Source organism: Anomalospiza imberbis, chromosome 26 (assembly GCF_031753505.1).
Source record: "Anomalospiza imberbis isolate Cuckoo-Finch-1a 21T00152 chromosome 26, ASM3175350v1, whole genome shotgun sequence".
Lineage (NCBI taxonomy): Eukaryota > Metazoa > Chordata > Aves > Passeriformes > Viduidae > Anomalospiza > Anomalospiza imberbis.
This window is the reverse complement of record NC_089706.1, coordinates 3132150-3157841: the sequence shown is the minus strand read 5'-3', so window position 1 is coordinate 3157841 and position 25692 is coordinate 3132150. Positions and strand designations below refer to the sequence as shown.

General features: G+C 51.1%; 1 protein-coding gene and 1 long non-coding RNA gene across 26 annotated transcripts in view; both read right to left on the bottom strand.

The window, feature by feature from the left end:
• Window positions 1-2109: 2109 nt before the first annotated feature.
• LOC137462574 (uncharacterized) lies at window positions 2110-5608 on the bottom strand. The gene is made up of 2 exons (XR_010993729.1): window positions 5170-5608; window positions 2110-5128 (listed from the first exon to the last, which is right to left on the bottom strand). It is a non-coding gene; the product is annotated as an uncharacterized lncRNA (long non-coding RNA).
• Window positions 5609-7186: 1578 nt separating this feature from the next.
• The window catches only part of NFASC (neurofascin), a 73208-nt gene continuing 54702 nt past the window's right edge, over window positions 7187-25692 (bottom strand). For 8 of the 25 annotated variants that reach the window (XM_068173043.1, XM_068173042.1, XM_068173044.1 and 5 more), the window contains 6 exons: window positions 23474-23761; window positions 21101-21217; window positions 19416-19571; window positions 14195-14326; window positions 13589-13658; window positions 7187-7803 (listed from right to left, as the gene is read on the bottom strand). In XM_068173043.1, coding sequence (XP_068029144.1) covers window positions 7572-7803; window positions 13589-13658; window positions 14195-14326; window positions 19416-19571; window positions 21101-21217; window positions 23474-23761 — 995 coding nt within the window. In that variant the 3' untranslated portion in view covers window positions 7187-7571. Of the gene's footprint in view, window positions 7804-13588; window positions 13659-14194; window positions 14327-19415; window positions 19572-21100; window positions 21218-23473; window positions 23762-25692 lie in introns of those variants that run through there. The other 17 variants (XM_068173062.1, XM_068173063.1, XM_068173065.1 and 14 more) reach the window with 13 other exon arrangements.

The following is a 25692-nucleotide window of genomic DNA, read 5'->3' as shown; positions in this document are numbered from 1 at the left end:
TGTGACAGGGACACGCCGGGACCCCCGGCAGGCCCCGAGATGTGGGGGGCGCGGCGCTGCCCAGGTGGGAAGGGTGCCCGTGCTGGGGCGGCTTCGCCAGGTTGTGGGAACAGAGGATTTGGGATGTGCCAGGGACCCTCCATCCCTTCCCAGCTCCAGCCCAGAGCTGTTCATGATCTCGGGAAATCGGCGGGCACCGGGGCTGGCCGCAGGTTAATGGGCTGCAATTAGAGAAAAGTAATTAAGGCATTAGTGTCTCTATTGATTGGCAAAGCTCCCGCGGCCCGGGCTGTGCGCGGGCAGGAGGGGGCCTGAGGGTCGCCTGTCGCTTCCCCTCGCCCAGTTTGTCCCAGTTTGGGGGTGAGAATGGAAGAACTGTGCGGGAGCCAGGCCCCCGGGGGGAGGACGGATGGAAGGAAATCCAGGGGAGGAGATGAGCCCTGTCCCAGAGGAGGGAGGGAGACCTGCCCTTTGTCCCCTCCCCTCTGTGGCTTCGCCAGCAGCAGCTCCGCCAGGGTCACTCTGCAGGTGACAAGGACAGCGGTGACCCCTCGGGTGCCAGCGCACCGGGACAGCAGCGACAGCACTCGGAGGGAAGTCCGCTCTGCGAGGAATCCCCTGGATATCCCCAGCTCCAACAGGGAAAACTCAGCCGTGGGAATGGGCAACAGGCTGGAGCTGCCTCCCGGAGGAGGAGGAGGAGGGAACCCGGCATCGGTCCGGTCCTGTCCCCCCGGAGGTAGGCGACGATGCGGGTGTCACCGCCGGGCCATCAAAGTGCCACCGAGCGCGTGTGGCCCGGATCGATCCCGAGCATCAGCGCGGTCCCGCCGCCGCTCCGGGAGGGATAAAATCCCGACGGGAATGCTGGAAGAAGCCCCTACAGAGCCTCAGACCTTGGGCTTGGTGCTTCCAGCGGCTGCGGGCAGCGGGAATGGGGCACTGGGGGATTGGAGGAGCCCTCGGTTTCCAGGCAGATGGAATTTCTGCACCGGGAGCCAAGCTCAACTCCACAATTCCACAATAATTTCAACCTTCCTTGGGGCACCGACAGAGTGTGCCTGGTCCCTCCATCGCGCTGGGAACGTCTCCACTGGGCGAAAATTGCTTTTCCCCCTCTCTGCTGTTCCTGGAAATGCTGGGAAGGGGAGGGAGAAGCCCCCGCTGCAGCAGGAAGCACTCAGCCCTTCATCCTCTTAGCCGGGCCCGCCGCAATTACATCTCAATTAACCAAATTACTCCGCCGCTCCCGCTCCTTTCAGCCCCTTCCCCGCCCCGGGGAGCCTCTGCCGGGAGCACTCTGGAGCCTCGGGCAGGAAGGGCTGGGAGAGAAGGATGGGTCCCGGCGGGAGCCGCGCTTGGCTGCCAGGAATGGGGGGCTGGGGTCAATCCCACATTTTCTGAGCCCTGGGAGCTTCTCCCCCTGTGCTTCCCGAGGGTTTGGGGGCTGAAAATGGGGCTGGAGAGGATCCAGAGCTGCCCCTGAGCGTCCTGCTTTCCTGGCCAGGGAGGGAATTTCGGGAATGCCGAGGACAGGCACAATCCAGCCTCTGGTTCTGGATGGGATCCAGAGCTGGTCCAGCTGATCCAGTGTCCTCCTTTCCTGTTTTGGCTGGAAATTTTGGGAATATTCAGGACCTGCACAATCCAGTTTCTGGTGCTGAACGGGACCCAGAGCTAATCCAGTTGATCCAGTATCCTCCTTTCCTGGCCAGGGAGGGAATTTTGGGAATGCCAAGGACAGGCACAATCCAGGCTCTGGTTCTGGAGAGGATCCAGAGCTGATCCAGCACCGCTCTCTAAGTATCCTCCCTTCCTGGTCAGGTTGGGAATTTTGGGAATGCTCAGGACCAGCACAGTCCAGGCTCTAGTTCTGGAGAGGATCCAGAGCTGATCCAGCTGATCCAGTGTCTTCCTTTTCTGTTTAGGCTGGGAATTTTGGGAATGCTCAGGACTGGCACAATCCAACCTCTGGTTCTGGAGAGGATCCAGAGCTGCACCTGTGCATCCTCCCTTCCTGGTCAGGTTGGGAATTTTGGGAATGCCAAGGACCAGGCTCTGCTGCTTTTCCCTCTTGGAATTCGATGGGAATGACTCTCGGGCTCAGCATGAGTTTTGAACCATGTTTTATTATATGTTTAGTGTTTTCTCTATACAAAAAAATCCAGTCTTTTCTTTTTTACAGTGATTCAAAAAAAAAAAAAATCTGAGTAGTTTGGCCTTCTCTCATCTCTCATGCAGTTGGTTTAGAAGTCCTTAAATTAAACCCTTTTTATTTCCTTTCTAGTCCATAAATCTCTCTGGAAACTGAATTTTTACAGCCTCAGCTTTACATTTCTCACTGGAACAGGTGGGGTTAATGCAAAGGTGGTGTTTTTTTCTTCTTTTTTTTTTTTTTTTTTTCTTTCTTTAATAAAAAGGCAAATAAATACACACGATACTTGAGACCAGCCGAGGTGTTGGACAGAAAGGATGGACGAATCACAAGATATTTACAAATTAAATTAAAACAAAACAGTCCCGGTACTTTCTGTCAGATGGGAGAGGGAGGAACAGACATTTTAAATGATATTTTGGAGGGAGAACTCTGGTCTGGGGATCTGACATGGGATTTTGGGGATCTGACATGGGATTTTGGTGTTGACATGGGATTCGGAGGGGTTGACACGGAATTTTGGGGGTCTGACACGGAATTTTGGTGGTCTGACATGAAATTTGGGGGTTCTGACATGGAATTTTGGGATGTTGACAAAATTTTGGGGGCTGACATGGAATTTTGGGAGTTGACGTGGAATTTTGGGGGTCTGCCATGGAATTTTGAGGGTTGACATGGGAGTTTGGGTGGGTGACACGGAATTTTGGGAGTTGACATGGAAGTCTGGAGGTCTGACAGAATTTTGGGGGTTTGACACGGAATTTGTGGGTCTGACAGAAATTTGGAGGTTTGACGTGGAAATTAAGGGTTTGACATGGAGTTTTGGAGGTCTGACATAGAATTTTGGGGTTCAACACGAATTTCAGGGTTTGACATGGAATTTGGGGGTTGACACAGAATTCTGGGGGTTCGACATGGGGTTTAGACAGCGTTGAGCAACCAAACCCTGATGCCTGATGCGAGGACACAGAGACACGGGCGAGGGGCGCTACTGATGCCGTGGGTGGCATTATGAGGACCAGAAAAGCATCGTTATTCTCGTTAATAAAACAGCTTTTAGTGCAAGAAATAGGAGGTGTCTCTCTATTTTTTTGTCTTTTTTTTGTCTTTTTTTGCTTTTTTTCCTTAATAAGGTTTTGGTTTTTTTTATTGCTTAACTGAAATCTTGGTTGCTGCAGGTACACGGAAAGCCTGGACCGAGGAGGTGATGTCGCAGGTGGCACTCGCAGCTCTGCTGGGACCTGTGCAATGAGGAGAGGGTTTGGGATGTGCCAGGTTGGGTGGTGGAGTTGGGATGTGCCAGGAAAAGGTGGTGGCATGGCCAGAGCGAGTGCTGTGGTGGCCCTGGGTGACACTGCCCAGCTCTGCCCTTCTCCCTCCCGGATGTCCCAGCTCATCGGTGACATCTGGATTTGGGATCTGTCACCTCCAGGAAGGCAATGCTGGCAGCAGGGACAGCATGTCCTGTTGGGTTGGGTTTCTCCAAGTAGGATTTTGGGGTTTGGACCAAAATTCTAGCTTTTCCCACTGGTTTTGTGCCTCCAGTTGTGGAGTCACCTCAGGGAGAATGGGAGCAGCCTCTGGATCAGGGAAGCTCAGCGGTGTCCTCGTATCCCGAATTCCTGGCATTTCTGTCAGCTGTCCCAGGTGCTAGGGAGGTCCCTGGAATTGAGATGGAGCCTGGATTCATCTCCAGGACATGGATGTGGAATTGGATCAGAATGTTGTAGGAGCAGGACAAATCTACGCATTTGGGGTTGAGCTCGGCACATGAGACTGCTGGAATTTGGGTCTGGTGTTGGAGTTTTGGGTCTGGCTCTTTGTTTTTTTATTTCAGAATGAGAAGTTGGCTCCTAATTTAAACCCTTGATGAAGAAAGGGTTCTTTCTTCTGGAGAGCTGGAAGTGTTCCCGGCCCCAGAGAGGTCGTGCAGATCCCAGGGAGATATCGTTGTCCCTGTGATGGGAATGGGAGCATCCCTGCTAGCCCTGGGGGCCACCACAGGAATCAGAACAGGAGGCGACTAGGATGTCCCCTCTGGAGAGGGGAGGAAGCAGCAGAGCAGCTCCCGGGGAATGGGATCAGGATCAGGGTGGGGAAGATCCCTCAGTGCCACAAATCCTCGTGTGGATTCTCCATCCATCCATCCATCCATCCATCCATCCATCCATCCATCCATCCATCCATCCATCTCCTGCTCCAAGGATGCTCCCAGAACACAGTGTTGGTTCATCCAAGCCCTGTCTGGTTTTTTGGGAGCTGTGGGGTCACCCTGTGAGCGCTGTGGAAAGGTTGGGGTCAGGGCTTTTCTCCCCATGCAAACCTTGAACTTTACTCAAAGGAGTAAAGGATGAGAAGCTCAGGATGAGTTTTTAACCTGAATTTTCTTTGGACTCTAAAACTCCAGGGGCAAAATTTTGAAGAAATGTTGGAATTTTTGCTAAACCTTAGAAATGTTAAGTAATTTTTACACCAAGCTGAGACAGGGCTGCGAGTAACTTACACTGAGTTTTTTGTCCACCTCTGATCTCCTCCCTCTTTACTCAAAGTTACCTGGGAAACTTTATGAGGAAATTTGGGATAAGGTTAGGTAGAGTCCTGCTCCTTCCCATCCCTCTTTTTCCAAAGGGATGCCAAGAGACTTCCTCAGGGATGAGGTGGTTCAGGAATATGGGTTTTCATGGGAATGGCACACCATGGATACCCAACAGAGACCCTCTTCCAGCAATCCCTGCCTGATTTCCGAAGGTTTGGAGGTGTTTTGTGGTCCCTGTCAGCAGCAGGGACTGGGAGTGGTGGGAAGATCCCAGATCCAGAGGCTGGATTTGTTTCTCATTCCCAGCGGTGCTTGGGCAGGGAAGTTGCCCAAACTCAGCTGGGAGTTGGGAACGGTTTGGGAATGGGATTGTCCCCATCCCAGGAGTGGTGTCACCTTTGGGAAGGGGATTGTCCCCATCCCAGGGGCGGTGTCACCTTTGGGAATGGGATTGTCCCCATCACAGGGGCGGTGTCACCTTTGGCCTGGGGGGTGTTTGCCTAAAATCTGGATAGAATTCTCGGAGTCGCTGTCCTGAACGGGATGGGCGGCAGGATCGGGATTGGGGCGTGGCTGTGTCCACACTGAGGGTCACAACTGGGCTGTCCCTGCCTGGGGACACGGCTGAAGGGTCCTGGCAGGGGGTGACGGATGAGGGACATCCCTGGGACAGTTCCCCCAGCTCTGTGAGGGGGCGCTGCCTCTTGACCCTGACCTAAACCCTGGAATTCCTTTGCTGTTGGTTTCATGGAACAACCTGGGGGGGAAGGGACCTTTTAAGGTCACCAAATCCAACCCCATGAGCTCCCTCTTCACCCCACGTTTGACCTATCAGAGAAGACGACCAAGATAAATGATAATTATTATTTTAAGGAAGGCATTTGCATTGGATTAATTTGCATCCATCTCTCCTGTCGGCCGATCCATCTGGATGTGGCAAAGTCCCACTTCACAATCCGTAGCAGTGGGAGTATCCCTGTCACTGACGTGTCTCCAGAGCAGAAAAAATAACTGCACGAATCCCATTGCATCCCATCCAAAAAAACCTCCATCCTCCTCAGAAAAAAAAGAAACAAAAAAAAAGAAACAAAAAGAAAATCCATCCAAAAATCCATATTTTCCGAAAGAAACCCGGTCTCTCTCTCTTTGCAAAGGTACCTTTGGTTTCAAAAGTGCAGGAGGTGGGAGGATTCACAGGATGCAGTCCATTAGGAATCCCTGCCTTCTACCCTGACCCATGCTGGGAGAGCTGGGAACGCTCCCAGATATCCCATTCCTACTGCTTGGGCAGATCCAAGGCCGTCAGGGGCGCGGAAGTGGAGTGGGAAGAGTATCCTTGGAATGACTCCCCGGCAAGTCCCAAGCTGTGTAAGGCATGTGAGGGAACGCTCGGGGGGGTCGCTGAAATCCTGGGAGTCTCCAGGTGGGATGGGGGTCCCACGGTGGCTTGGCTGAGTGCTGGAGGGGGGAAAGGCCACTGTCAGAAAGGAAGAGGGGGTTTAGTGGGAAAAACAGCGTCTGTCCAGCTCATCCTGGTGCCCTGGAGGTGTGGATTCCAGTCCGGTGTTCATTTCTCGTGCTGTGGCCCTGAATCCTTCAAGGAATCCTCCACCTGATCCCAGGGGTTTTTTTTTTTTCCATCCTCAGCAGCTCGTTTGGATAATTTTTCATTCATCATTCTGGTCTCCTCATCCTGTTCTGATCCCACTCCTGCTTCCAGGCCCTCTTTGCTACATAGGATTTATGGAATTGCCTTGGAAAGAAAGCAGGCGTGGGGTGGGGGGTGGCTCCCCCCGAAATCCCTACAAAGCAAATTTAAACCCAAAAAGGCTTTTCTGCAGTGCTGTTACCCTGGGCTTGGCAGGGGAGAGGCTCTTCCCTGTCCTTCCACAAATCCCAAAACTTCCTCCACAACCTCTTCTCCTTCCTGGGATGCTCCAGAGCTCAGTGGGAATGGGGGATGAGCTCCCTGTGGGTTTTTCCAGCCTCAGCAAGGACAAATCCTGGTGCTGAGGGAGGTGGTGGGGACCTGCTCTTCCCTGCATAGGTTTTTTCAGGAAGGAGGGTTTTTTTGGGAGAGGTTATGTGCAAGGTGCTGCCGTGAGAATGGACGGCTCAATAATCCGGTGTTTTCACCCCAAAATCCACCCCTTTTGTCCTTCCATGCCTTTGCTCTGCCCGGGCCCCTCTCACCCCTCTTCCCTCCCCAGAATTCATTGATTTCTTTCCTCCTTCCCCTCTGATACAGAATCTTCTTGGAAAAAATAAACCCAAAAAGTTGGAGCTCCCTCCTAAAAGAACAAATAAAGCCTTGGGGAGCCGAGCCCAACACAGGGCCCCTCCAGACTGGCCCTGAGGCAGCCCCAAACTGGGGAGCAACTCCAAAACTGGGGAGCAATCCCCAACTAGGAAGCAATCCCCAAATGGGAAGCAACCCCAAAACTGTGGAGCAGCCCCAAAATGAGGAACAACCCCCAAACTGGGGAGCAACCCCAAAACTGGGAAGCAGCCCAAAATCTGGGGAGCAGTTTGAGCATCTCCTCCCCTTCAGCTGCTCCAGCTCAGCCCCGATTCCCACTCCGGCTCCCGCCCCGCGCGTCCTTTGTCGTTGGCTCGTTTGCTAAGGATAAATGGCATTGGCAGCCGCCTGGGCTGCCTCGTTGCTTGGAATATTTTTCTTTTTTTTTCCCTTTTGTTTTTTTTGTATTTTTTGCTATTTTTAATTTTTTCTCTATTTTTTTTTTTTTTGTTTTTTTTGTTTTTTTTTCAGTCCTCGCTCGATTCCCTTTCCTGTCGGAGGCAGTGTTGGCGGCGGCTGCCAGCGGAACCCCCGGCCGCTCCGAACCCCTCGGGCTGTGGGTGTTTTTCCCGGCGCTTTTGCTATGCCAAGGAATAAATGGCATTGACAGGGGACGTGGCCTCAGAGCTCTCGTTGCCCTCGGTCTCCTCTTTGTCCTTCTTGACCGTGTACTGGCCGATGAAGGAGCCATCCTCGTTGAACTGGCCCTCGCCCCCTTCTCCGTAGTCCACCAAGCTGTCGTCGCTCTCCTGCTGCTTTATCGTCCCGTCCAGCGAGGTCTGGCTGTTGGGAAGAGGTTTGTTGTCTTCATCGCTGGCAGCAGAAGACAGACAGACACAGCAAGGGTTGAGAAACGGGGCTGAAAACCTTCCCCTGAGGGATGGCGATCCTAAAGCAATCCACAGCGGGAATAGGGCTCGGTAGAGCCCTAAATTATGGAGACTCGTCCGGGTGTGGGTGGAGGGTTGGGAGGTGCGGGGGGTGAAGGTGGTTGGGATCTCTGTACACCCAATTTTGTGATTTTTCAGCTCGGAAATCGAATTTCTTAACTTCATTTTCCTCATCTCAAATTTCTTAAACCTCGATTTCCTCATCTCAATTCCTTTCCCTCAATTCCTTGATCTTAATTTCTAAATCTCAATTTATTAACTTCAATTTCTTAACCTCAGTCTCTTACTCTCAATTTTTTGCTCTCAAATTCTTACTCTCAATTTCTTTCTCTCAGTTTCTTAACTTTAATTTCTTACTCTCAGTTTTCTTATTCTCAGTTTCTAAATCTCAAGTTTTTAGCCTCATTTCATTAATCTTGGTTTCTCACTCTCAGTTTCTAAATGTCAATTTCTAAATCTCAGGTTTTTAACCTTGATTTCTTGCCCTAGATTTCTTAACCTCAATACTCCACCTAAAACTTGGATCAATGGGGCTGGATGAACATCAGGAATATTCTTCCCTTGGATTCTTTCTCTCTCCGTTTTTTAGACCCCGTTGGTAACCTGGTTGAATGGTTTGTTCCCAGATTTCCTTGAGAAAACACAGTTTTTCCTTGAAAAAACCACATTTTTTTCTGGGAAAACATGGTTTTACCTTGAAAAAAAGTAGTTTTTCCACAAAGAAACACATTTCTCCTTGAAAAATAGCATTTTTTCTTGAAAACAGAGTTTTTCCTTGAAAAAATGCAGTTTTTCCTTGAAAAAATGCAGTTTTTCTTGGAAACCACAATTTTTCCTTGGAAAAAACCACATGCAATGAGGAGCATTGCGAGGGGACACTTTTAGGATGCCAAGTTTTGTGCAGCTTCCAAAACTCCAGGGAATTTCCCTTTCCCAGTTTATTTCTGGGCATTTTTCCTTGCTCACTTTGGGTTTTTCTCCTTTTCACTAAAAGCCAGGTCACTTAAAAATAAAGAGTTTGACCCAAAAGGGAAAAAAATCACTTTAAATAATTCCTTTTAACCAAAATCTAACCAGGGAAAAGCTTTTTTACCTTGGAGGGCAGGGATTGGTATCCCATAAATTGAGATACTTTGGGAAGGATGAGAGTGGATTGCTGTAAATTGATATAAAAATTAATTTTTATATCAACTATTCCTTAGTTCATGCAAATTCTGTCATATTCCTGAAGATATCCCTGAAATATTTGTCCTCCCACTTCCATTCCTGTTTTCTTCAGATGTCTTTTTTTTTAGCTTGGGATTTGCCAGGCTCACTCCACTCCATTCCTTTATTTTCCTTAAAATTGGTGACAATTTGGTTTTATTTTTGGGTTGGTTTTTTTATTTTTTTGCACTTTGCTTGGGCGCTTGAGCAGGGTAAGGCATTAATTCTCCCTCATTCCATGGGATTAATTTTCCCTTATTCCATGGGATTCATCAGCTCCCTGAAGAGGGAGAGGAATTCAGGATCCCACCGCGCATTTCCTTGGATCAGCGCTTTGGAATTCCATGACAACACAACCCCAGTATTTGACACTTCCTATTAACTTGGCATCACAACAAAAAAATTAATTTGTTAGCTCTGGAAGCAGATTTTTTTTTGGGGAAAAAGAGGGAATAATTCAGTGAGGAAGAGGACTGGTTAGAAAGCCCCAAAAACGCGGAGTAGAGAGCGGCAAAACACAGATCGGCGACTCCCAACGCACCTTCCCAAATTTTGGGGGGCAGCTCAAGCTGAATCTGGAGCTGGATCATCCCTAACCAGGGGGTTTGCGGCACCAAATTCCCACCAGGAATGCATTCCTGGAGAATTTCTGCTGGTTTTACCTCTCTCCAGGGCCGTTTATCCCGTTAGCACATTATGAGGGAGAAGCGGTTTTCTGTCAGCTCCTGATGGGATCTAACCCTGTTAAAATGGATTTCTGGGAGTGCGGCTGAGCCGGACGTTAGGGAACTGGAGTGCTCAGATGGGAATCATGTGGGAAATGCTCTCCTGAATCCCACAAATTGTTGGGAAGAAGGGGAGGCTGAAGCCAGAGGGAGGATTTTCAGGACTAAGAGTGGGCAGATTGGAGAGGATCCAGCGGTTTTGGCTCACGTCCCTCATCCTCATCCCCTGAGACACACTTTTTCTTGGAAAACAACAGTTTTTCCTTGAAAAAACACAGTTTTCCCTTGAAAATCCACATTTTTTTTCTTGAAAAATCCCACATGCATTCCCATGTTCAAGCCTGCTCCACCAGGAGGGATCAGCAGCTGGAGCTGGAGGGCCTGGCTGGATTTGGGGGGTGCACCCAGCCCACGGAGCAATTCCAAGCAGGATCTGAGTCTCCAGAAGCCCCGATGGCAGCAGGAATTAGAGGGATCTTGTTTAATGTGTTAGGCAGGGATGTGGGAACGAGGATGGGGGAGTTTTGGCCATGAAAAATCAACGGGAGGAGGGAAGGAAGGAAAATAAAATTCCCAAAAAAGCGGAATGTGCCGGACTTCTGGCAGCACGAGGTCCTACCTTTCAAGAGACCTTCACGGTCCATGTGGATAGACCAGGTGAAAAGGTGGAGAAGGAATGGGAATAAAACAGAGAGAAGCAGAAAGAGCCTGATCAGAGAGAGAAATGAGGAGGTTCTGCATTCACAGGGGCAGTGCTACGACCCAAAAAAATAAAAAAAAATGTGAATCATCGCCTCGTTATACCAAATGGAGCCGGGAGAACCGTTCCAGGCAGGATCAGCCTCCTTGAAAGCCATCCCTGCATGGAAAGAGCTGTCCAAGAAGGGCTGGGGGTGGTGTCCAGGGGACAGTGGTGTCTCTGGGGAGCCGCGTGCAGCAGGACAAGGGTGACTGGGTTCACCCCAGTGTCCTGCTGGGATTCCTTGGAATGTCCCTATGGATAAACCTGCACCTTTCCAGGGCTTTTCTGGAGCTTTCCTCCCTCACAAGGCTCCTGGGACAGTTCTGTGACCTCCCGTCTCGCTGCCGGCTGAGATGTCCCCTCCTCAAGTGGCACTGCCTGCACTGTGTCACCTGTGCCCTTTCCCTGGAAATCCTGACTGGGAATCTGAATCCTAAATCCACTCGGCTTCCCCTTCACGGCATCCGGAGTTTCCAGCCGCCTCCCCATGGGCAGCGCAGGACATTTGGTATAATGAGGCACTGGCGCTGGCATAGAACGCTATCCATGGATAATGGTCCTGCCTCGGGAAGGAGATTCCCTGCTTGGGAACACCATTATCCTGGGATCGGAGCAGAGAGATGTGACAGGATCTCAGGATGAGGAGCATGGAGCGTGGCATGCACAGGGCGCTGGGGACGTGAGGGTGACAAGGGCACAGCAGCCATGCCATGGGGAGGAGGGGACGGGAGCCAGGGTGGGCTCAATTCCTGCCCTTCCCTGAAATCCTAAATGCTGCCCCTCCTGGAGCCCGACCCCGCAATCAGCCCCGAGCTTGATCAGCCAACGGCTCCACCTTCCCTTCTGCCTCCCAGAGGGAAACCTTCTGGGATTCTCCCAGGAATCCTGGTGTTCCTCGGGAGGAGAGGGCAAAGTTGGTGGGTTTATGGGTTGTGGGATTTCTTTTTTTTTTGGTTGTTCTTATTAGATTGGTGCTTTTCCCCCCTTTATTTAGTCCATAAAACTCCATGGGCTCCATCCCAGAGTTTTATTGTCCTTCCACCAACTCCTGCCTTTCCCTTGGAAATTTTGGGAATGGGGTTTTCCATAAAAGTCAGAACTCCAGCTCAGCAGAAGGATGAAGGATTCACTCCAATCCTTCCCCTTGCCTGGAAGGACACACCCCTTGGATGGTGCCAGGGGATTTCTGCCAGCCATTCCAAGAGTTTGGATTCCCTTTGGAGAGGGAAGGAATCTGGCCAAGGATTTGCCTCAGGAATGGTGGATGGGGCCAGGAGAGGGTGGCTGGACCCCCCTCTGTGGGCTCCGGGGAAGCAGAGCCGGGAAATCCGTGAGTGCTGCCAGAAGCTCGGCCTGGGGGAATCCCTGTGGGAATCCCTGTGGGAGTGGGGGTGTTCAGGCTTCCCACAAACCACCCCACAAATCTGGGAAGCATGAGGCTCCCTATCTGGACTGGAATCACCTTTTGGGGCCAGGCTGTGCCCTGGTTATGGCTCATTCCCGTGCCAGGAGTGTGCCATAAAATCCTGCCTTGGGAAGGGACGGGTCTGACCCCAAAACCTGCAGCAGGACCGGGCTGGGCTCGTTCCTCCTCTGCTGTTTTCCCTGTCCCAGCCTGGAATGCAAAGGGAGTATCCCAAAAATTCATGGGTGGAATTTTTGGCCACCCCTGGAAGTGCTGAGTGGCAGGGAGGGGAGGAAGGTGTTGGTCCTGGGTGTTGTTTAGGACATTAGGGAATGCCAGCTTTTCCCTATAACATCCTGCTTGTATTCCATGTGTTTTTGGGAGTCTGGGGAGCTTCATGGAATCCTCTGGAATAAAAAAAAACCCTCTGAAATGGAGTTTCTGTGTCTCTGACAAAATTAATGTGATCCCTGGTTTTGTTCCATTTCTGTTCCTGATTCATTTTGTTTCCCCTAAATCCTCTGGCAGAATCCATTCTTATTCCATCCATTCCTAAATCCCACACCCATTCTTCCCATGCTGAGAATAACACGGGATTCAATGAACCCCTGGTTTAAATGAGGAGGAAAAATTCCTGCTGGGTTTCGGCTCCAGCTCAGGTGGGAAAAGGAATTTTAATTCTTTAAGAAATTAAAATTAAAGTGTCCCAAATCCCCTCGGCTGCTGGGTGAGCCCTGACAGCAGGACCTGCTACCACTCCCAGGGGATCACGGAATGCTTGGGAAGCTCCTGTCCCTTTCTGACACATCCCAGGAGTTTTCCTGGAGGGAAAAAGGCTCTGCTGCTCTTTAAGCGTGACATTTGCGTGCAAAGAGTGGGATGGAGCCGGGGCAGTCAGGGAGGTTCCAGCTGGATTCCTGCTGGAGCCCTCAAGGGGCTTTTCATGGGATTGTGTGGGGCTGGAGCACAGGCAGACCCCAAATCATTCCCCTTTCCTGCTTCCAGGCTGATCCCTACAGAGCTTTAGGCATTTCTCCGATGTTTATGGACTCTCCATATTCCTTTATGGGAAGGACAGGGGCTGAGCTGCAGGGTGAGAGTCCCGAAATACCTTCAGGCTGCTACAAAGTTTGGGGTTTTGGGGTGTTTTGGGGGCTTTTACTTGCCAGGAGTTCTATTAAGGTTGTTCTGCTCCTGGTGGGATCTGTCCCAGGGAACCGATCCCAGGATCCAGCTCTGCCCAGCCTGATCCAAACAGAACTTTGGGCATTCCTCCTTTAGGGTACTCCAGAAATACCCTCAGTCTGCTACAGAGTCTGGGTTTTTGGGGTGTTTTTTTGGATTTTATGTGTCAGAAGTTCCGTTAAGGTTGGTTTACTCCTGCTGGGAGCTGTCCAAGGTCGCTGATTCCAGAATCGCAGGAAAAGCAGGTGGAACCCCACAACCTGGCGGCTCCAGCAGCGTTTCAGGAGCCGTTTCCTTCGGGAATTACAGCGGGAAGGCGGCAGGAGGAGGAAAGGGGGGACAGGGATCGTTCCGGGGGATTCGTGGCACCATGGGGTGGGGGAAAGGGGGCTGTGATGGTGGAGGAGGGGCTGATGGGGGGGTCGGACATTCCATGGGGTCCCACCTGTAGTCGAAGGATCCGTCCTCCACGTTCTTGTCCTCGGGATTGAGGTGCTCGTCCTTGTTGTCCCGCACTGTGAAGGAGCAGAACCCCCCCAGTTAAACCAGTAAGGATTGAAGGGTTTGGGAATGGGGAGGAGCTGGGGAAGGGTCCTGGGGGGTCCCTGAGAGGGAAGAGCTCGGACAGGTGAAAACTGCACCGGGGAGAGCTTGGAAAGGGTTACAGAGGGGTTACAAAGGGTTTGGGAAGTGAAAAGGGGTTTGCAAAGGGTTTGTGAGGGGTTTAAAAAGGGTTACAAAGGGATTGCAAAGGGTTTGAAAAGGGTGGCAAAGGGCTTACAAAGGAGTTACAAGGGGGTTACAAAGGGATTTGAAAAGGGTTTGAAAAGGGTTGTCAAAGGGGTTGCAAAGGGTTGGCAAGGGTTTACAAAGGGTTTACAAAGGGTTTGCAAAGGGGTTACAAAGGGGTTGCAAGGGGTTTGTGATGATGCCACACTCATTTAAGTATTGGGATTTCCCATTCCCAGGTCTCACCTGGATATTCCCCGCCACTGGATGATCCCCAAAAATCCCAGACTGAAATTCTGGGAATGGCCATTCCCATCCTCACCTGGATACTTCCCGCCACGGCTCCTCTTGATGAAGCAGACGATGAGGAGGATGAGCACCAGGAGGGCGATGGCGCACATGAGGCCGATGAACCAGCCCTGCGTGGCGATGTCCACCTGGTTCTTGGTGTAGGCTGTGGAAAAAGCGGAAAATATTCCTAAGGAACGGAGCCAACCATGCAGGGAATGGAGGAAGAGGAATTCAGGGCGCTGGTTCGGGAATTTTCTTTAGTTTGGGCGTGTCTGGGTGTGTGGTTGAGGTTGTAGCACAGAGATTTGTGGGTTTTTTGGTGTTTTCTTTGTGTTTTTATGATGCTTTATTGGTGATTTTTGGGCGGGTTTTTGTGGTTTTTTTTGGTGTTTTCTTGGTGCTTTATTAGTGATTTTTTCTGTGGGTTTTTGTGGTATTTTCTTGGTGCTTCTTCGGGGTTTTTTGTGGAGTTTTATGAGGTTTTTTGGTGTTTTTTCACAGTGTTTTTGTTTGCTTTGGTGCTTTATTGGTGTTTTTGATCTTTTTTTTCTGTGGTTTTTCTGGGTTTTTTGGGTTATTTTTGGTGGGCTTTTGGTGGGGTCTTGATATTTTTTGATGGTGTTGCGGTATTTTTTCCATTTTTTTTTCCCTTTTATGGTGGAAAATAAAATCAGTTTTATCAGGAATGACAAATAGCGAAGGGGCCCAACAGAAAGGAAAATCTGGGAAAAGGGAATTGCAAAAAAAAGCAAAGGAAGCTGGGGAAGGAATTTGATGGAATTTGCTGCATCTGAAAACTGCCCTGGGTGCAGGAAGATCCAAGAGGAACATTCCCAAGTCCTGCTGTCTGGGGATTTTGGGCAGCACAGCTGGATCAGGGAACTGCTGAGTTTTGAGGGTTCATTGGAAGCCTTGAACTGGGATGAACTGGGATGAACTGGGATGAGCTGGTGGCCCTGCAGAGGTGACAGAGGTGGCTCTTCTGCCACCACCACCCAGCTCCTGCTGCCTCTGGTGGCGACCGAGGGTCTCAGGGCTGGGGAGGGCCTGGTGGAAGCAACCCCCAGACCTGGGAACAAGTGGGAACTCCTTGGAATGCCAATGGGAATGACACGGATCCAGCCCTGGTATCCGGAGATTTGGGGCAGCACCGGTGGATCAGGGAATCGCTGAGCACAGAGGGTTCATTGGCAGCCTTGAAATGGGATGAACTGGGATGAACTGGGATGAACTGGAGCATAGAGGGGTCTGATAGCTCCAAGGGTTTTCTCCTGGAGCAAATTCCTGCTTCCAGCGCCTTCCCAAGGCTCCTGCCTGTTTATAGGATTAATTCCAAGCCTGTTCCCATCCTCCAGCTCCCATGTCCTCCCTGCCATTCCCCGGTTCCTGGCTCGCAGCTCTCCCACACGGTCAGACAGACAAATCCATGGCCTAAAAATAGCTCCAAGGCTGCCTTTTCCAGCCTCTCCTTGGAATTCAGTGAGGCAGAGGAGAAAATAACCTTCAGCAGGGCGGAGGGGCTGGGTTTATCCAAGCTGAGGGAAAACCGAGGTGTTCCCAGCAGGAATGTGGGAGAACGAGAGTGAGTGGGATGGGGTTGGGAATGGAGATGGGCAGGAGATCCTGAAAATCCCAAAGATCCTGAAAGTCTGGGGAGAAAAAAGAAGGATAAAGCAGGGAGCAGCCCTCCCTTCCTGTGTTTGGGGAAAAAGGATCTTGGAAGAGAGGCAGCGAAGGGAAAAATGGGTTGGATTGGCAAAAATTCCTAACCCAAAAATTCCAGGGACCAAACTGTGCTTATTCCATTGGAATTGAGGCCAAGAGAAGAAGTGATTTCCTCAGGATGAAATCCAGGGAATTGCAGGTGAACCATTAAGGGAAATTCAGATTGAAGAGGAGAATGACATGGAGGAGAACCTCTGGTCAAGAAGTGACGCCAAACCCAGAATGTTTTGTGGATTTTGGGCAGCACCGAGAGGGGAAGGATCTGCCAAATCCCACATATCCTTGATCCCAGCCTGAGGGGATCCTCGAGGATGCGCTTTTAGATGGAGAGAATGAGATGACAACAAAGAAATGGATTCAGTTATCCGAGTGCTGGGGAAGGGAAGGGGAAGGAAGCTTTGCTGGAAAGCTTGGAGATGGAAAAATTCCATGAACAGCAATGGTATGGGATTTTTCCAGGGAGAAACAAGGAGGTCTTCAAAATATGAAATTCCAGAGAAGCCAGAGAGGCGGGGTGGGGGTTGGAGCTGGGTTTGGGAAGGAGGGAGGATTTTAAACCCCGAGTCTCCAGGAGATCTCACAGGAGGGTGAGGGCATTGCCTGTAGGTAAGGGGAAAATTCCCATCCTTCCCAAAAAATGGGGATAAATCCACCCTTCCCAAAAAAAGCAACACTTGAGGACCAAATTAAAGTCCCTGCAAAGGCAGCTTTGGAGTAAACGAGTGACTGTGGCTGTCCCAGGGGATTTTGTGATTTGCTTTAAGGTGAGGCCAACCTTAAGGGAAAACGAGAAAGCAGCTGCAGGATCCGACAGGTCCTGATTGGAATTGCAGCTGCAGAGCCTTTTTTAAAAATAATTAATGATAATTCCACTGCAGAATATTCGTTAGCTCAGAGTCATTATTGACGTGCCAGGAGCAGAGCTCAGCTCCACCGAGTTTTTTCTTGGATTGCAAAAGAGATCTTTGGGTATGAAAAGTCCCCTCTGGCTCCAGCCCTTTGTGATTCTATTCCCAGAATCCTGGGATCACTGAAGCTGGAAAATCCCTCTGGGATCATCGAGTCCAAGCTGTGCCCGATCCCCACCCTGAGCACTCAGTGACACCTCCAGGTGACACCTCCAGGGATGGGCACTCCAAACCCCCCTGGACAGCCCCTTCCAGCCCTTTCCATGAGGAAATTCCTGCTGGTGTTCAACCTGAGCCTCCCCAGCACAGCCTGAGGCCATTCCCTCTCCTCCTGTCCCTGTTCCCTGGGATAAGATCCCAAATCCCCCCGGCTGTCCCCTCCTGGCAGGGAGTTGTGTAGAGCTAGAAATTCCCCTGAGCCTCCTTTTCTCCAGGCTGAGCACCTTCCTCAGCTCCTTCAGGACTCTCCAAACCCTTCCCAGCTCCCTCAGGACTCTCCAAACCCTTCCCCATCTCCATTCCCTTCCCTGAACACTCTTCCCAGTGTTTGGACAAGTTGAGAAACCCATTTATTTATTTATTTATTTATTTAAAAATTAGCCGCCCTCCTTCTCTACTCCGCTATTTTTGTCATTTCCAAGTGCCCTTTGCTCCTGGGAGGAATTTTTTGGCTTAATGAGCTGCCAGTTAATCAGGAATGAAATCAGAACTCGGCCTCCTGCAGGGGAATATTTCTTATTTATCTGCCCCCAGCCTGAAGAAACCTTTAGAACAACGATTTACAAGATATGAAAAAAAAAAAAAAACCAAACCCCTAAATCTGCTCGGTTCCTTTTAATCCAAGGCATTCCCGATTCCATAGGATTGTCAGTGGGGGTCTCGCACTTGTGTCAGCAGCATCCAGCCAGGAGAGAAATGGTTTTGGAGCATTTATTCCTGCAGGGAAGGCGACAGCTCCGTGCATCCCACAGGGCTCAGGTCAGCACCAGCCTCAATCCCAGGGATAAAGGTGGCTCCATCCCTTATTCTCCATGAAAATATCAGTAGGAACCTCTCAGTTATGGAAAATATATGCAGAGTCTTCCCAGCAGGAATCAGCCAAGGATATTGTGCTTTTTTTGGATGTTTTTTTTTAATTCCTGGCCCCTTGCTGTCGCCTCCATCACCCCACGGATCCCAAAGTCGGGGGAAAAGCAGGGGAGGAAAGAAAAGAGGCGGGTCCAGGTTGGGAATGGTATTCCAGAGGGATAAAATGGTTATTCAGAGGGATAAAATTGTTATCCATAAGGATAACTTCCATGGGAGGGCGGGAGCTGACGGAGATTTCGGACTCAGAGAAAGATCCAAAGAGAAACAATATTGGGGATTTAACTCAAAACTGGAGCTGTGCTGGGAGGGATCTGGGTCCAAAATCAGCTCTGATGGGACCAGAATATTCCAGGGTCTGTTGTGCCATGGATCCTCTCAGTCCCGGAACAGTTTGACTACAGAGCCGAGGGCAGCCCTAGCTGGGATTTTGTCAGCGTTGAGCAGGGTTGGGCACTCCAGAACCACCTGGATGTGGCACCTGGGAACATGGTGGCCTTGGCAGTACCAGGGAATGGTGGGACTCGATGATGGCAGAGACTTTTCCATCGTTAATTCCATGGAACACCAGCAGCCGCCATCTGTCCCTGCCAGGGAATTACCGGGTGATATTCCAGATTTTCTGATAATTTTGGCTGCACATGGGGGGTGTGGGGAGCTCTGCTCCCCAATTCCCACAGCTCTCTCATGCTGGGATTCCCATTTTCTTTTTGCCATTCCCAGCATGGCCTGGAAATTGCCAGAGCTTCCCATCCCACAGCTGGAGCCGAGCAAAACCATTTTAATTCCCACCTCTACCTACGACACAGTCAGGGAGGCTGCTCCAGTATTTCCTGCTCTGTGGAATTCCAGCAGAGTGGAATTGACAGGAGCTGTGCACAGATCCCTTTGGAAAAGCCCCGGGTGGATATGAAGGGATTTAGGGCTGTTTGGGTTTACTGGGAATTGTTGGGAGGGAACAGCGGAGTTTTACAAACGTATAAAGCTCCTGTGGGACAAAGGTGGGAGCGTATGGAGCCACGTGGGAAACGGGGGAATCCACAGCCAGGAAGATGCGAAAACCACACGGATACAAAGCCTGGAAAATTCCACACAAAGTGCCAGAGGAAACATCCCAGGAGTATGGAAATCCCTAGGGACACTCTTGTACAACACCACATTCCCACTCCCAGTCCTGCATCCCATCAGTGACATCTCATTGTCCCCCAGAGTCCCAACGGGCACGAAGGGGCTGCAAGCAGAGGCTGTGACATCATGAACACACTCTTCTCCCTTTCCTTCATTCCAAGGAATCCCCATCCCGAGGGATCCCTATTCAAAGGGTTCCCCATCCCTTCCTGGGGTTCTCCATGCAACGCCGAGCAACCCCTGGGTTGAAAAATGCCGAGAGTTGAGGGCGGTGGGATGAGGGATTTCCATGCAGCCATGGCCAAAGCACCATGGGGACGGTGGGGCCATGCCGGAGCCATGCCGGGGACACGCCGGGGACACGCCGGGGACACTCTGGGGACACACGGACGACGCCTGTCTCACCTGAGCTGGTGGTAAAGGTAATGTACGAGTGCTCACTGGGGTGGGACCATATGGGGAACACCCACAGCTTGTACATCATCCCCGGCGTCAGATCTGCCAGCTGCACCGAGGACGGGCCCTGAGCCTTAACGGGGATTGATTTCTCTGTCTTGTTACCTGGGGAACAGAAACCGCACATCAAACCCCGCCCGGACACCCTGCGGGGACACCGGGGACACTGCGGCCCAGGTGCAGGACTGTGGGCTGGCCAGGAATGACGCGGTTCCCGGGACAGGGAGCTGCTGGTTTGGGGTCAGTACTGAGACAGGGAGCTGCTGGTTTGGGGTCGGTACTGAGACATGGAGCTGCTGGTTTGGGTCAGTACTGACACAAGGAACTGATGGTTTGGATCAGTACTGAGCAAAGGAACTGCTGGTTTGGGGTTATTTCCCAAGCCAAGGAACTGCTGGTTTGGGGTTATTTCCCAAGCCAAGGAACTGCTGGTTTGGGGTCAGTATTGACACAGGAACTGATGGTTTGGGGTCGGTACTGAGCCAAGGAACTGCTAATTTGGGGTCATTTCCCAAGACAAGGAACTGCAGATTTGGGATCGTGATACTGCAGGCAAGGCACTGTGAAATCCCTGGGATAGAGTAGGGAATAATGCAGCTCTGGGGACAAGGAGCTGCTGATCTGGGATCAGTACCTGAGCCAAGGAGCTGCTGGTTTGGGGTCACCACCCTGGGGACAAGGAGCTGCTGTGGTCATTACCCACCGAGAATTGTGGCTTTGAGGTTTTGTTCCTTCAAATGCCACCAAAATGGGGTGGGCAACCATGGCTGTCCAGAAAGGGCTGAAATCTTCAAGATTTCCTCCCTCAGCCAAATCCTGGAGAGGGAAACCCAAGGGATTGATGCTGCTTCATGGATTCAGCACCTGGGCCTGTTCCTTGTGCTTCCCAGTGACTGGGAAAAAATAGGGGTGGATTGGGAGCTGGGATGTTTGGGATTTAGGGCCTGGCAAGCTCACGCATATCCTGAAATATGGGAATTTTGGAGACCAGGCACTGGTTTTGCACAGGGAATAGTTTCAAGGACAATTCAAGGTCATCTCCTGAGGGAAGGTGGAATGGCCAGGAGGGGTTTCCAGCCTGGAATTACAATTTCAGGGATTCCGGACCGGCACAGCAGCAGATGTGAGGGCTGGGAAATAAACTTGGGGATGAGCAGCAGCCAGCACTGCCTCTCCAGAAGCCCCAAACCAACCAACAAGACAAAAACCTCTCCCTAAACCAGCACCAAACCCAGAGATCCCGGCTCTGCTTCCAGCCCAGGACGGAGCCGTACAGCACTAAGGAACAGCGAGGAGGAGGTTTGGGATCTTAGAGGATTCTGCCAACTCCAGGTTCAGGAATCCCGTCTTCCAATTCCCATCAATTTCATTTTCCTCTCTGTTTTCCACCTCTTCCCATTGACCTCAGCATTCCCAAAGATCATCAAACCCCACAGCCATCGGCGCACGGAGAGGGAACCCCTCAAGAACCACCTCTGATCTACCCCAACCGCCATAACCACCATGTTTTCCCCTCCCGTTTTTTCCAAGCTGGCCATGGAATCATGGAATTAAATCCAAGGAAAGGGCGGGAGCTGGCAGGATCTCTAAGGGCAGCGCCACCCCGTAGAGTCCCCATGCGATCTGATGCTTACTGGTGATATACTTAACCACAAAGTCAGTTCCTGCCGAGAAATTGTGGCTCCAGGTGATGTTTGCCCAGTTACTGTTTGCCATGGCTCTGATGTCCCATATGGACGATCCATTGGCAGCTGGGGGACAGGTTAGAACACGAGTTAGTCTTTAGTGGGGTTAGGCCCAGCTCAGAGCTCAAAGCTCGTGAAAATCTTGAAAACCTGACAGAAACCCTACAAAACTTGATAAAAACCTTACAAAACCTCAAAAAAAACCCATAACAGTACAAAAACCTCATAAAACCTCAAAAAAAATTTAAAAAGGTACAAAAACGTTATAAAACCTCATAAAAACACCTAAGTGTCACAAAAAGTCATAAAAACCTTAAAAAGCCCTACAAATACCTTACAAAAAATGTCACAAAAACCTCACAAATCCATACAAAATCCATAAAAAAGACCTTACAAAAACATTATGAAACCTCAGAAGAACACATAAGCATCATAAAAACCTTAAAAAAAACCTTCCAAAATCCTCACTAAAATCTTACAAAATCCTCATGAAAACCTTACAGAAACCACAGAAAAACCTTAAAAATCTTTTAAAAACTTTACAAAAACCTTACAAAATCCTTTACAAAAACCTCACAATATCCTTACAAGAACCTCACAAAAATCTTATAAAATCTTCACAAAATCCTTACAAAAACCTCACAAAATAATTACGTAAACCTGGAGCGAACACTTTGGTCTCAGCCTAAGCATGAACAAACCTCAGCCTAAGGTTGGATCGATTCTTTCCAAGGTTCCCAACATCTTTAGGGAATTTTGGTGGTGTTTAAACTCAACAGCACTCGGCTCATCCTGGAATTCTTCTGGGGCACATCCCTGAGGATCTGGGCCAGCGGGGAAACCTCGTCCCGGAATTCCTGCATGGATGAGCACGGATCCAGTGCTGGGAGTGTCAGGGAATTGTCACTTTGCTGTGGCCCCGGTGGGACAACGAGGTCACCCGTGTGTGAGGTTGAAGTTAAGGGATCTCGACGTTGCTTGGGATGAGTCCCGTTCCTACAGAAGTGGGAGCCAATCCCACACTTCAGTAAGGTTTTAAGGGACAGCAGAGAAGGGACACCTTGGGGTTTTATTGTCATTTCTCCTCAAGGTGTTTCAACATTTTGATGCCACAAATCTGGGATCAACCACCACAATCCCTTGGAAAAAGCCAGTTTTGGGGTTTTTAGGGCATTACAAGGACCTGGTGCTGTGGGGTGACCTGGAATCTCTTAAATCCCAGTCTGGGTTGGATGGGGACACCACAGGTTCCTCGTTGCCTCCTGTCCTCTTTCCCTGCTCCGTGCCTCACACTTAATTCCCTATTTCTAATTAGCAGCGTTTTTCCACAGATTAATGACTGGTGTGGGGGTGATCTCACTTCGTCACCAACCCTGGGCTGTCAGGTGGGGGCAGATCCACCTTGCAGAAATCTTTGGTGGCTTTAAAGCATTTTAAACTGATTTTATGCAAAAATATAGAGAAATGGCTTTGAACTCAGTCATGGAATCACCCCATAATCATTTGAGCTGGAAGGGACCCTAAAACTCTTCTCATTCCACCCCCAATCCACGTTTCCCTCTATCCCAGCTTGCTCCAAACCCCATCCAAGTTTTTAATCCAGATTTTATTCCCTTTTTTGCTTGATTGATTTTTTGAACAACCCTAATTATTTATAAACCATCAATTCCATTATCCTGGTGTTTCAAACCCAGATAAATCCTTCCAGATTTATCCCTCAAACACATCCAGGAAGGAAGATTTCCCCACCAGAGCCGAGTTTGATTCTCCTGATGGTATGAGAAGACCTGGGAAATGCCCAGCACAGGGATGGTGCTGGAACTCCCACCCTTGCCCAGCATTCCCGGGGGCTCCAGCAGCGCAGGGAGCAGTGGGATGAGCCCAAGAACTCGGATAAATCCTGACAGGCCACCTTGCTAACAGCCGAGGTGCTAAATCTGAGCTGACATCTCCTGCAGGAGCACCAGAACCCGTTTGTAACAGCTCTAAACACCAGATCACACTTCGGGGGGAATTTGTAGGGTTGTCCACCTCTTCTCAAACCGCATCCGGCATCACCACACCCCCAGCAGGGCTGGGTTGTTCCCTGGTGGCGCAGAACTCTCCGAATTCTCACTGGTACACCCAGATTCCACAGAACTCTCCAAATTCCCACTTGTACACTCAGATTCCACAGAACTCTCCAATTTCCCACTTGTACACCCAGATTCCCGTCCTGGAGCCATGGGATGGCTCTGATTTTCCTGGTAACCCAAGGGATCGAGGTGGGGAAGGGTCCCAGTAGGGTTAGAGAGGGGTTAGAGGAAAAGGAAAGCTCAGTACCCAACTCGTGCCTGGTGGTGGCTGCCGGAGCCCTCTCGGCAGCGGCGCTGGTGCTGGCGGCGGTGCTGGCGGCGGTGCTGGTGGTGGTTGTGGTGGTTGTGGTGGTGGTGGTTGTGGTTGTGGTGTCGGTGGTGGTTGGGGTGGTTGTAGGACTGATTGTAGGACTGATTGTAGGACTGATTGTAGGACTGATTGTAGGACTGATTGTAGGACTGGTTTCAGGACTGGATTCAGGACTGGTTTCAGGACTGGTTTCCTCCACTGCGGTTGGAGGCGGCCCAGTTGCCTCTGGGAGAGGGAAACACCAGCTTTGTACCTGAGGTGGCATCTCCGGAACACTGCCCTTCCCGGTCCGGCGTGGCACGGAGCACATCCCACTGGGAATACACGGCTGGACCCCTTTTCCTGCCCCTGACCCCATGCAGGGATGGCTTGGGCTGATCCCAGGGGCTGGGAGAGGTGCAGGAGCAAATCCCACTGGGAATGCCAGGCTGAGTCACTTTTACTACCCCTGTCCCCATGCACGGGTGTCCTGAGCCCATCCCAGGGGCTGGGAGAGGTGCAGGAGCAAATCCCATTGGGAACACAGGGCTGAACCCCTTTTTCCTGTCCCTGGCCCCATGCAGGGGTGGCCTGAACCTGTCCCAGGACCTGGGAGAGGTGCAGGAGCAAATCCCATTGGGAACTCGTGGCTGGACCCCTTTTCCTGCCCCTGACCCCATGCAGGGATGGCTTGGGCTGATCCCAGGGGCTGGAGCAAATCCCACTGGGAACACATGGCCAGACCCCTTTTCCTTGCCCCTGACCCCATGCAGGGATATCCTGATCCTGTCCCACGATTTAGGAGAGGCGCAGGAGCAAATCCCATTGGGAACACCAGACTGAGCCTCTTTTCCTACCCCTGTCCCCCTGAGCCCATCCTAGGGGCTGGGAGAGGTGCTGGGGCTGCTCCTGTTCCCTCAGTTCTATCCCAATCCCGATCCCAACCCCAGGCCTGAACGAGCTGCTTGTCCTCTGCCTTTCCCGTGCCCAGCACCTCCTGGGATAAACCAGCTCGGCGAGCCTGGGAAAATGCAGCTGAGGGACGCTCAGTTTTGTCCTCACCCCGTTGTCCCACGGCATTCCAGGAAATTGGATTTAGCTCGCGGAAAACGCACTAATCCCATTAATTCCATTAATTCGGCTGCCCCTGGACTACACCTCCGGCATTTTTGGAGCTGCCAGTTCAGCCTGCAGCTTCCCAGCTTTTTCCAGCCTGGAGAAGGAGCAGCTTCGGCATCGAGGGGGGTTTAACTGGCAGGGGAGGGAGGGTCGGAGCTCGGGCAGCGCTGCCCCTCCCAATTTACATTATTTACATTTAAATGAGGGTTTGGAACACCCCGAGCTGTCCAGGGGGATAACTGGGAACGATTTGTTTGTTAATTGTCTCACTCGGGCTGTGATCCCAAGGAAAAGCGGGAATGTGCTCTCCAAGGAAAGGGGGAAATGTGTCCTTTAACCCACCCTGAGTGAGGTGAGGGTCCCACGGTGGGGGGAGGGCATTGGAATGGGGCTGGAACCTTCCAGTGGAAAACGCAGCTGGAATTCAGCTCCAAATACCAAAGGTGACTCCGAGGGGACTCACCCTGGCACGCTCAGGTAAAATGATATTTATCATCATTATTCCTGAGGGCCACACGATTCCAAATCCCTCTGATGGGCGAAGGAAGCCAGATTTTTATAAATATCGCCCTCAAACCACAACAGCTCTAGGGAAGCACTTTAAAGCCAATCCTAAGACCAAGCCAGGCTTTTCTTTCCCACCCAGCCTGTCCCCAAGGAGAGCCAAGCCCTGAAACTCAGCATCCAAAGGCTGAGAGGAGCAGGAGCTCTCTCTGTCCATCTGAGATGCAAAATTAGAGTTCGAGCACGGCTGAAAGCACCAGCCCAGGTCAGGGGTGACCCCGGAGCAGCCCCAAGTTCTTAAAACCTCCAGTCCAGCTCCAGGGGTGCCCCCAAAGCACTCCCGGGTCCTCACAGTCCTCCCAGAACTCCAGGCCAGCCTCAGGGATGTCCCCAGAGCACCCCTGCTTCCTCAAAAGTGCCCCAGGAGCAGCCACAATCACCCCAAAACCCCATCCATACCCAGAGGTGCACCCAGAGCACCCCCAGCTCCTTCAAAGCACCAGCCCAGCCACCGAGAGCAGCCACAGTCACCCCCAAACCCCCGTCTGGCCCCA